The sequence below is a fragment of the Notolepis coatsorum genome, assembly GCF_963971535.1.
Source record: "Notolepis coatsorum genome assembly, chromosome: 9".
NCBI lineage: Eukaryota > Metazoa > Chordata > Actinopteri > Aulopiformes > Paralepididae > Notolepis > Notolepis coatsorum.
The window spans coordinates 32,648,679-32,661,192 of NC_140173.1; the positions used below are offsets into that span (position 1 = coordinate 32,648,679).

At 42.5% G+C, this 12,514-nt stretch overlaps 1 protein-coding gene across 1 annotated transcript in view; it reads right to left on the reverse strand.

The window, feature by feature from the left end:
• The window catches only part of lrpprc (leucine-rich pentatricopeptide repeat containing), a gene marked incomplete at its 3' end in the record, with an annotated part of 275,324 nt that overhangs the window by 136,635 nt on the left and 126,175 nt on the right, over positions 1 to 12,514 (reverse strand). Inside the window, exon 22 of the mRNA XM_084321823.1 lies at positions 10,877 to 10,962. Coding sequence (XP_084177949.1) covers positions 10,877 to 10,962 — 86 coding nt within the window. The remainder of the gene's footprint in view (positions 1 to 10,876; positions 10,963 to 12,514) is intronic.

The following is a 12,514-nucleotide window of genomic DNA, read 5'->3' on the forward strand; positions in this document are numbered from 1 at the left end:
CTATTGTATCGAAAGCTGCACTGAGGTCTAAGAGCATAAGGACAGCACAGTCCCGGTTGTCGGTAGTGAGGAGCAGGTCATTGGTGACCTTAAGCAGGGCAGATTCTGTGCTGTGGTTGGCTCTGAAACCTGACTGAAATGTGTCCAGGATGTTATTCAAGTGCAGGTAGGGAGACAGCTGGGAGAGAATAGCCTTTTCAAGGACCTTTGATAGGAACGGGAGCTTGGAGATTGGCCTGTAATTATTGAGCTGGGTGGAGTCTAGGTTGGGTTTTTTCAGAAGGGGCTGGACCACTGCATGTTTGAAGCCACCCATCTCTCCCTCCCTCCCTCCATCCGTGCGTTTAGCCAGTATGCATATCCATCAGCTCATTCGACCATCACAGCCAGCAATCCAAGCCAGACGAGAGACACACACGCACACACGCTAGGGCTGAACGATTAATCGATTTTAAATCAAAATCGCGATTTTTTTTATTTTGTTTTTTTTAACCAGGAAGTCCCATTGAGATACAAGATCGGTTTGGGCGAGGGAGGTAAGGGGTTTTAGTTTGTGTGTTATGAAGTTTAGACTTCAGAGAGGGAGAGTAAAGTACAGAAAAAAAGGTACCGTTGTGTACCGGTATCGATTACCAGGTAAAAAGAAAAATGTTCAGGCTTGGTGTCCCGAACAGACCCACCGCGTAGGCCAGATGCAAGCCGCATTTTACAATTAACCTCTGTGGGGCTGCTTAAAAAAAATATATCGCAAATTTAATCGCAATCGCAATATCTGTCAATTAGATTATTTCCCAAAATCGTGCAGCCCTAACGCACACACACACAGGGGAGGAAATTAGGCCATTTGACTCGCCAAATGAGTATTTTTTATGTTTGGCGAGTGATTCATGAAGACCACTCGCCACACTGGCGAGTAGTAGCCCCTTCCGTGACTGCGATGTGCAAGCCAGGGGCTTTTGAATATGAATATGAATGCGTATTCAAAAGCCCCTGGCTTGCACATCGCAGTCACAGAAGGGGCTAGGCGAGTAGTAAACAAAACAAAAAAAAACATTCTGCAATCACGGTCACTGGCAAACGGTGCGCGTCTTCTGAGTGCTCGCTTTAGTTGACAGTGCCACGAGAGCACTGCACAAGACCTGCGGGCATATAATGTTTAATAAAAGTTCCCACAGTACTGGCCAACCCACGAACATAATAGAATGTTTAATAAAAGTTCCTGCGATACTGGCCATCAGTCAAGGGAGCACTCGCAAACAGATAACGTTAAACACAGCAGAAGATGGAAAACAGACAGACTGACCAACGGGGAACTGCTGTAATGTTAGTCTATTGGAACTGTATACAGTGGTTAGCTTCTAGTTAGCGTTTTAGCTATAGCTGCTTGCTAGCTAACGTTAGCCCTGTGTGCGCGTGTGCTCAAAGCAGCCAGCCCCATGTTAGCTAGGTGTATCTGTTATATTGACTATAATGTTTCCAAAACGCACCGGACTACGACGTAACGTTAGACGTTTTTATTGCATTCTCAGCAACCCAACTGACGATACCACAACACTTGACAGTATTTCACAGCCCTGTCGTAAGACCACCGTGCCGTCTTAAAGGCACAGTGAACACCGTTGTGATGCCTACCCAGATGCATACACAACATTGACGCGGTTTGACAACCGAGGTTCAAAGTTAACTTGATTGATTGATTGAAAACTTTATTAACAGATTGCAGAATGGGTACAATACAGTACGGCTCAATACACACAATTGTTAAGGGGATGCAGACCAGAGAAAAACTTTCGTCTTGTTTACATCAGGGTCCCCCATTTTCAATTCATCATAACATATGACATACAGATAGACAGACAGACAGTACTGCTACATCTATACATTTCACATCTATCTATACACTTCACAACATACTTCGGTTTTTTTCTTTCACTGCCCAATCCAGTCCAACCCAGTCCAGAATAGATCCCTCTTTCATGTTAATATGTGTTATGCTAATATTGTGAAGAGTAGAGACACTGTTATTAATGTTTTATGCTAATAAATATTTTAAAGAGTAGAGACACGGTGTGATTATTACTATGATTAAAAGTCTATTTAGACGAAGACATACAAAGAAGTAATTATCACAATTAGCGATTTTTTTTTGGCTGGTAAAAAAATCTGTTTGGCTGGTAAAAAAAATCAGCTACTCGCCAGTTGGCTGGTAAGCCAAAAAGTTTGTTTCCTCCCCTGCACACACACACACACACACACGCACGGACGCACGCACACAGGGGGATGTGGCAGGCGGGCCAGGTAAATCACAGTCCATTGGTTCATCTAATGCTCTGCATGTTGACTGCTAGCCATGTCTCTCCACGTAACTAACACACAGGCACCGCCAAAAACAAAGGGGTCCAGAGAGATAACGATAGATTGGAGCAGGAAAAGACTGAACCTCTAGTCCAAAGATAGATGGATAACTATGGACATGAGGAAGTTGTTGAGGAGTCCACCTCGGAGAGCAGCTAGCTAGCTAGAGAACTATGGAGATAAAGACCATGTTCAGGAGGGGGAGTCGACCTCAGTGAGCAGCTTGCTAGCTAGCTATGGACATAAGGATGTTTTTCACAAGGATGAGTCAACCTCAGTGAGCAGCTTGCTAGCTAGCTATGGACATAAGGATGTTTTTCACAAGGAGGAGTCGACCTCAGTGAGCAGCTTGCTAGCTAGCTATGGACATAAGGATGTTTTTCACAAGGAGGAGTCGACCTCAGTGAGCAGCTTGCTAGCTAGCTATGGACATAAGGATGTTTTTCACAAGGAGGAGTCGACCTCAGTGAGCAGCTTGCTAGCTAGCTATGGACATAAGGATGTTTTTCACAAGGAGGAGTCGACCTCAGTGAGCAGCTTGCTAGCTAGCTATGGACATAAGGATGTTTTTCACAAGGAGGAGTCGACCTCAGTGAGCAGCTTGCTAGCTAGCTATGGACATAAGGATGTTTTTCACAAGGAGGAGTCGACCTCAGTGAGCAGCTTGCTAGCTAGCTATGGACATAAGGATGTTTTTCACAAGGAGGAGTCGACCTCAGTGAGCAGCTTGCTAGCTAGCTATGGACATAAGGATGTTTTTCACAAGGAGGAGTCGACAGGGCGGCTGGGTAGCGCAGTGGACTAAGCGCCTGCCTACCACCGCAGATACACTGGTATCGAATCCAGCCGTCAGCGGTACCTCCGGCTTGGTCGGTCGTCCAAACTAACACAATTGGCAGTGTTAGCGGGTGGGAAGCCGGTGGGGTATGTATCCTGGTCGTTGTAAGCAGCGACTCCTACTGGTCGGTCGGGGCGCCTGCTCAGCGAGGGAGGGAACTGGGGGAAGTAGTGTGAGCCTCCCATGCGTTACGCTCCCCCAATGAGAATCCTCGCTGTCAGGTGAAAAGAAGTGGCTGGCTGACTCGACATGTATCGGAGGAGACATGTGATAGTATCTATCAACCCTCCCTAGACCGGCAAGTGGGGGGAAAATGCGCGCAACGACCAGGAAAGGGGGGGGGGGGGGGGGGGGGGGGAATTGACATAAATGACTAAATTGGGATGGGAGAAAAAATACAGAAAAAGGGGGAGAAAAAAAGTAGATTACAAAACAAAAGGAGGAGGAGTCGACCTCAGTGAGCAGCTTGCTAGCTATGGACATGAGGATGTTTTTCATGCCGCCATCCACAGTCAAAGTGGCTCGGCAGCATCAGCATCAGACAGTGAACGGATGTTGTTTCCGGTTGGTGACTCTGCCTGTCTTGAGCAAAATCATGGAAAAGTTGGTGCATTCACAAATTCAAGAATATTTTGTTTCAAACAAGCTTGCAACAGATTCTCAACATGCCTATAGAGCTGGTCACTCTACTTCTACTGCCTTGATACAGATGACTGATGACTGGCTTAAAGCTATAGATAACTCTATGTTGGTGGGAGCTGTGCTGTTAGATTTTAGTGCTGCATTTGATGTGCTGGACCATTCTCTACTGGTTGAGAAACTTAAATGTTATGGTTTTAACTCTTCTGCTTTAAAGTGGATACTAAGTTATTTGTCCTCTAGATCACAGAAGGTGTATCTAAATGGTAGCCTGTCCAGTAGCAGAGGTCTAGAGTGTGGCGTTCCGCAAGGAAGTTGCCTAGGACCTTTGCTCTTCTCTGTATTTACTAATGACCTATCTTGGGCTACCAAATGTGCTACAACAGTTCTTTATGCAGATGATTCAACATTGTATTACGCTGCACCATCATGCAATGTACTTAATGAAGTTTTGAGCAGAGAACTTAAAGTTGTGCATGACTGGGTAGTATGTAATAGACTTGTCCTTAATATCTCCAAGACTAAATGTATTGTGCTGGGAACAAGGCACAGGTTATCTACAAATCCAAAGCTTCATTTAAACTTGTGTAATTCGGCAGTTCAACCAGTTGAAAGTACTAAACTCCTTGGAGTGATGCTGGATTGCACTCTGTCTTGGTCTCAGCATATTCATTATATTGTTTTAAAAATGGGAAGAGCAATGGGTATTTCCAGGAAATGTGCTTCTTTTGTTGCCCGTCCCCTTTTATGTCAGATAGTGCAAAGTTTAGTTTTATGTCATCTTGACTATTGCTCTGCGATGTGGTCATCTGCTGCCAGTGGTGACCTCAGGAAACTCCAGGTGGTCCAGAACAGGGCAGCACGGTTGGTACTGGGCTGCTCACTAAGGTCTAATGTGAGCCGTATGCATGCCCGCCTCTCTTGGCTTAACGTTGAAAATAGATTGTCTTTTAATATACTTGTGCTGTTCAAGTTGGTCATGAGCAGTAAAACTCCTGTTTTTATACATAATCAGATTGTTTTTAGTAATACTGTGCATGAGCATTACACTAGAGGTTCCAGTAGTGGGCAGCTTGAATTGCCAGGTCCTAGAACCAGCGCTTTGGGGAGATCTTTTATTTTTAGAGCATTAACTCTTTGGAAAGGCCTGCCTCGGAACCTCTGCTGCATTTACAGTAGATTCACTTTTAAAAATAATCTTAAATAATTTTTAAATTGTTTTTAACACTGTAAAGTTTTTGTTTTACACTAATGTAATTCTAGCTATCTTAACACTTTGATCGCCATGGTTAAATTCATAATTTACCATCCCTAGCCAGCTCTATTTGTCTATGGAGAAGTTCCCCTTCTTTGCAGGGCTATAACTTTTTAAATTCTATTGCTAAATTGACATTATTATGGCCCATTCAATGTCCTATATCCATTGTTCAGGGTGTAGCAATGTTATACTTTTTCATTCACATATTCATACTAAAATATGGTCTAAAGTATAAGTATGTTTTTATCGTTTTCTGCAGCTTTCTCCAGAACTTGATTTATAGCCCCAAATGCATTATATTGATGATCAAATACAGTTTGGTAGCGATCGGTGCCAGATGAAAAATTTCAACTGGAGGTACTTCTAGAAGTTACTACGTATCATCCGATGATGACCGGATGGGCGGGGGGTCGTTCATAATTCCGTGGGCAACGTTATATCATTCGTCTAGTGTGGGTCATATGGTAATCAGAGCAGTTTATATGGAACACGTTAGAAAATAACGCTAGATCTTACCGTATCTTCCTCGCGCCGTTGGACGATCAGCTTGGAGTAGACAGTTTTCGATTATGGGATGTTGATCCTGATGAACCATTTCCAGGTTGTATAATACTATATAAGTCCAAATAACGTTGTTTATTGAGTTAGGGCGAGCGATTGATTATCCAGTGTGTTGAGATAGAGTCCTGCTAAAGATCGCGAGTGCCCGGACGAAATATGGATGAGCACTTCCTGTTTGACGAGTCACTTCCTGTTGGCGATCTGCCGATCGGCCACCAGATGGCGCTCTTGAACCGCTAGAGAGTTGAGTGGAGCTCAGCTGTACATCTCAGGTCCCCGGAGGAGAAATATGATTTCGATCATAGATTTTTGAAATATTGATATCAAAGACAAGTTACGGCGTCTTCGGCAGAATGAGCATGGCTAGGAAAGACGTCCAAAGGCGTTTTCGGCGACCATAGTGTTAATTGTTACAGTAGTTTCATTATGCATTGTGTGTACTGACTTTTAATCATTTTGTTTTTGCAATAGTGATTGTTTTTGTATGTTTTTTTGTGTGTGGACCCCAGGAAGACTAGCTGGTTGCTATCGCACCAGCTAATGGGGATCCCTAATAAAATCAAATCAAATCTGCAGCTGTAACACTTAGCTAGCGAGCTAACCACAGCTAACAGTCAGCTAACCTTAGCTAACAGTCAGCTAACCACAGCTAACAGTCAGCTAACCACAGCTAACAGTCAGCTAACCACAGCTAACAGTCAGCTAACAGTCAGCTAATCACAGCTAACAGTCAGCTAACAGTCAGCTAACCACAGCTAACAGTCAGCTAACCTCAGCTAACAGTCAGCTAACCACAGCTAACAGTCAGCTAACCACAGCTAACAGTCAGCTAACAGTCAGCTAACAGTCACCTCACCAGCTCACTGCTACTAGCTTAAGGCCTTGTCCAGACGAAGACGGATCCGATCTTTTTAGTTTTGATTTAGTTTTCATTTAAAAAAGGTTTTCCATAAAAACTAAATTGTCTCAAGAAATAAGTGCGGGCCACAAATTTACAAAATAAATGTCTTTCCTGTTTTAGACGTCACTCTTTTATTTTGAAACCCCCCGACCAGAAGTGTTATCGTTGTTTTCGCTAGCGGCGTAACTTGTGTCGTCCGGTTCTGTACTTTTGAGCTGACGCTAGTTTCCGCGGCGGAAATGCAGCTACATGAGGAGGAGGAGGAAGAGCTGCCGATTTTAATTGGCAGGAGAGAGAGAGAGCGCGCGCGTCAAAGCCGTATATAATATAATAGACCCATGGTGCGGTCGGAGGCAGCTAGAACTACCTGTTGTATTAAATTAATTGATTGATGTTTAACTTGTCTGTGTCCAGTCCTTTCGACTAGCTCCACCCGTGCATTGTAAACAATGAATGATGATGTTACTGTGTATTGTAGCTATGTTAATAAATTCTGAATGGCATTAACGTTGAATGAATGAGGAGGTCAAGGTTCTAGCGGGATGGTGTCAAGAGAACAGCCTCTCCCTGAACGTCAGCAAAACAAAGGAGATGATTGTGGACTTTAGGAGGTCGGGGGTCAGGGATTACAGCCCCCTCAGCATCGACGGGGCACCGGTTGAGAGAGTGAACAGTTTTAAGTACCTCGGAGTCCACATATCCGAGGACTTGACATGGACCTCACACATTGACAGTGTTGTGAAGAAGGCACGGCAACGCTTCTACTTCCTCAGACGCCTAAGGAAGTTCCAAGTCAGTCAGAAGATCCTTAAGAACTTCTACTCATGCACAATAGAGAGCATACTGACTGGTAATATCACCTCCTGGTTTGGGAATAGCACCGCACAAGACCGTAGCAGACTACAGAGAGTGGCCCGCTCAGCCGAACGCACAATTGGAGGGGGGCTTCCCACTCTCCAGGGCATTTACAACAAGCGGTGCATGGGCAAGGCTAAGAGAATTATCAAAGACTCGAGCCACCCAAACAACTGCCTCTTTGAACTGCTGCGGTCAGGCAAGCGATACAGGAGTCTCATGGCAAGCACAGAAAGACTCAGAAGAAGCTTCTATCCCCAGGCCATCAGGATGCTCAACGAACAATAACACTATGTAACAACCATCAAATGCACTCACAGCACACACATCCACACGCACACACTCACTTTAAACATACTCAATATTAATACTCAGGGATGATGTGGTTTGTGTATGGGTGAATCAAAAGGCAAAGTGAAAGTTAATAAACAAGAGAAAAAAAAAGAAAGGACAAAGGATAAGGGAAGAAAGAAGCTCAAGGAGGGTCTCTGGACCCAGATCACACATACAAGCCTTAGTCAGTATTTATCATCTTTGAGTAGGAATTACTTGTTTATGCCTGTTTAAGGGAGATACACAATCAGCCTTTGTATCAAGTACCTAGAAAACAACTGTAGGGGAACCAGACAACTAACCATGATACCCATGTAAATATTTATGTGCACTGTTTTTTCCTTTTGTTTTTATTGTGATGTTAGTTTTTTCTTTTTTATTGTAAGTGCTGTCTGTCTAAAACTGTTAATAAAAATTTAAGTTTAAAAAAAAAACATACAACTCACTGCAGCACCCACTTTAACCACTTTAGTACACCTAAGCACACTTTATATCGGTAAAGAATTTGCACTACAACCCATATCTCATTACTGTAAATGATATTGTACCTAAATTGTACCTCATCCCACTTCTGCTTTGCACTGTATAGTATATTGTATGGTAACTCAGTTACTTCTACTCTACATAGAGCATTGTATATATGTATATACTGAACATTTTTGTCTACGTACTTGACTTCTATTTTATACTTGCTATACTTATTTTATTATCTATTTTTGCCTAGCACAGTCTCTGGAGCGAAACAGAAAGAAGCATTTTGTATAAAAGTATTCTGTACTTCTGTATGACAACTAATAAAGAAACTTGAACTTGAAACTAGAATGAATGAATTAGTTGGGTAACGTTATGTTAGTGCTAATGTTGATAGCATTGAATAGCATTAACACTAGCTGGCTGGCTACAATGAATTCTCACAAGCTGGCATCGTAAAAGCCATGGGAATACTATTTACTAAATTATGGAGGCTTTTTAATGGTCAAGGTAAGAGAGGATTTGTCATGATCAACTGAAGGCGTATGCTATGGAACAGTCTATGTGCTTGGCTACTTAGCCATCTTATTTGGGTTTTCAGAAAAAGGCCTGTTATGTCTCTAGCTAGTATTGTATTCATCACAGTAGCCTCCCGGTGTTTAATAAAAGCTTCTAGCCAGGACATATCTGGATATATAAGACATATATGTATCATGTTTCTTTTTTGTTGGCTGGGTTTGCGCATGCGGATTAAGGGAGATGTCAATCTGTTGTCGACGGTGCAGGCAACTACCACGATATGGCCTAAATATGATATCATGATATTTTCGGACCTTTCGGCGATACACATCAATGTTTTTCTTTTTTTCCCCCCAAACAATTCATTATGAGGCTTACCAAGACAGTATTTGAGTTTGCAAGCTAACATTAAAAACAAAATAAAATACCCATGCATTTAGCATTTTTATATTATATATTAGATTTAGATTATTGGATTATTAGATTATATATTGCATACGAGATATTATATGATTTAGATATGAAATATGATGAATTGAAAATGGGGGACCCTGATGTAAACAAGACGAAAGTCTTTCTCTGGTCTGCATCCCCTTAACAATTGTATGTATTGAGCTGTACTGTACCCATTCTGCAATATGTTAATACAGTTTTAAATCAATCAATCAATCAATCAATCAATCAATCAATCAATCAATAGCATTTTAGCATTTTTATGAAACTACTGTATATTTGTATGTCTCTAAATGTTTTGATGAATTGAAAATAGAGGACCATTATGTAAAAAAGCCGAAAGTCTTTTTCTGGTCTTCATCCTCCAGTCCACTGTTGTTGTATTGAGCTGTACTGTATTGTACCCATTCTGCAATCTGTTAATAAAGTTTTCATCCATCCATTCATTCAGACAGCAAACAGAATAATTTTGATTGACAGTCGAGTCTGCCAATTACGTCACACCGCTTGCACCCGCCCTGCTGTTCTTAGCACCAATCGGCAAGCGCATATTCATTTTTTACTTCCGCTCTGTCCGCCATTGATTTTGACGAGAGCTCAACAACAACAACAACGTTAGCTCCCCGCGGCCGACGTTTAGCTCCGCAGGATGACTAAACGAGGCATAATGATTTTACTGCAACGAATGTTATAATAAAAGCCTTTCCATACATCTGTCTGATTGAAAACTTTATTAACAGACCGCAGAATGGGCACAACTCAGCACGGGCTGAGATATGAACGAGTAATGCTTGCTATCTATCTAGGTCGCCCTCGGACGTTGCTATGTTCAGGTAAATACGCTGATGTTATTGAACGTGTAACTATATAACGTTAATGCCACAAAACGAATGCCTTTGTTAATCATAAGTAGTAACTTTGATGCAGTAGTGTGTGTGTGGGGGCGGCGTTGTTCAATAGTTTGAACGTGTGGACCAGATTGACGCGACACAATCCTCTTGGGCAAAACATCACGATATCCACGATACGTTTAAAAAGTGTATCGTTAATGAACTGTACCCGATATTTATATAATATCGTCATATCGCCCAGCCCTAGTACAGGGGCAGTACATTTAGCTGTAAAAGCCCGATCAAGCTCAATAACTTCTGTAACACGAACGCAACTACTCTGTACGATGGCATTGTTGTTGTGATGTTGGCTGAGTTTGCACATGCGGGTTAAGGGAGAGGTGGGCTATCGCGTCATTGGTTCAGGAAATGACGTGTATAGGCTTGTAAAGACGACGACGCAAGGGGGGCGTCTTCAGATTTGCCCACTCTGGGAGCCGGTCTCAGAAAATTATTCAGGCTCCCAGAACGCAGTTCCATGTGGATGAAAGGTGCATACGATAAAATACTTAGCCATGTGTGTTGATGTGGATGACAGGCCAAGCCCCCTCCCCTCCCATACACACACTCTAGCTAATGGCCGACATGTTAGCGCTGGCTATACACACACACACACATACCGTTGTCCCCAACAAATTACCTTTGCTTGAATTCACATGTAAATATATTTGTGTGTGTGTGTGTGTGTGTGTGTGTGTGTGTGTGTGTGTGTGTGTGTGTGTGTGTGTGTGTGTGTGTGTGTGTGTGTGTGTGTGTGTGTGTGTGTGCGCGCGCGCGCGTGCGTGTGGCAGGCTGCTACTTACCCTCCAATCGGTTGTTCAAGGCGAGAATCCTGACCAGGCTTATATATTTTTGGGCATCCAACGCTATGGAGGAATCCTTACGACTCCTACAGACAGACAGAGAGAGACAGACAGACAGACAGAGCGAGAGAGAGAGAGAGAGACACACAGACAGACAGACAGACAGACAGAGCGAGAGAGAGAAAGAGAGACACACACACAGACACACAGACAGACAGAGCGAGAGAGAGAGAGAGAGAGAGAGAGAGAGAGACACACAGACAGCGCGAGAGAGACACACAGACAGACAGAGTGAGAGAGAGAGACACACAGACAGACAGAGCGAGAGAGAGAGAGAGAGACACACAGACAGACACAGAGCGAGAGAGAGAGAAGAGACACAGACAGACGAGAGACACAAAAAGAAAGACAGACAGACAGACAGAGAGGTTAATGCTGTTAACTTGGAAATAATGTCTTATTTGTGTCAAATTAAAGACCTGAGAAGTGAGAAGAGGAGAAAAAGAGAAGAGAGAGACAAGAGAGAGAGAGAGAGAGAGAGAGAGAGAGAGAGAGGAAATGGAGAAGAAAAGAGAGAGGAAACAGAGGAGAAGAAAGAGCAGAGAGCCTCACATGTTGTAGCTAGTCAACAGAATGGCTGGTCCCTGCATTAATGTCTCCCCTAATACTGCTCATGTTAAACATTAATAGGCCTGCTACCGGCCAGAGCTGCTGCGTGCGTGTGTGTGTGTGTGTGTGACGAGGGATGTCGACTGACAGCACATGGACTCTAGAAGGCTTCTTTGTTTTCCCCCCTCATTCTCCAGAAGTGCAAGGTCAAATCAAACCTACAAAACGCTGCACCTTGCACATCTGCCACAGTGCGTACGAGGAGGCTGCGTCTTAATGTCACGATGCAGTAAAACAAAGATATAATAATAATAATAATAACTTTATTTGTATAGCACTTTTCATACAGAAATTGCAGTTCAAAGTGCTTCACAACAGTAAAAAATACAGGCATAAGCGAGCATAAAAAATTTAATACAAAAAGATAGAGGTAGCTAGGGCTGTCTTAAATACTTCAAAGCTTCGTTCGATGGGCATGGGATTCAAATATGAAAATAAAATTCGATTAAAAAAAAAATATATATATATATATGATTTTTTATTTCTTTTTGTAAAATCAACTCTGCCTCTCTTTGTTAACTACAACAAGCAATGCTGTTTGTTATTTAAGATGAGGTCGGACTCGGCACTGACAGATTTGTGTTCATTGTGCTGCTTTTATAAAGCCTCAAATGACTGCTTACAATATTTCATGAAAGCAAAGTGTTTCGTTTGTCTAAGATTTAAAAAGGTTTAAACTTTACAGCACTGACAAAGTTGAACAAAGTGCTGTACAAGTCCCACAACATAAAAAAATATATATTAACACTTTGATTGCCTAAGGCTAAATTCATGATATACCATAGGTTGCCAGCTCTATTTGTCTATGGAGAAGTTCCCCTTCTTTGCAGGGCTATAACTTTTTAAATTCTATTGCTAAATTGCCATTATTAGGGCTCATTCAATGTCCTATATGTATTGTTCAGGGTGTATGAACGTTAAACGTTTTCATTCACATATTCATACTAAAATATGATCTAAAGTATAAGT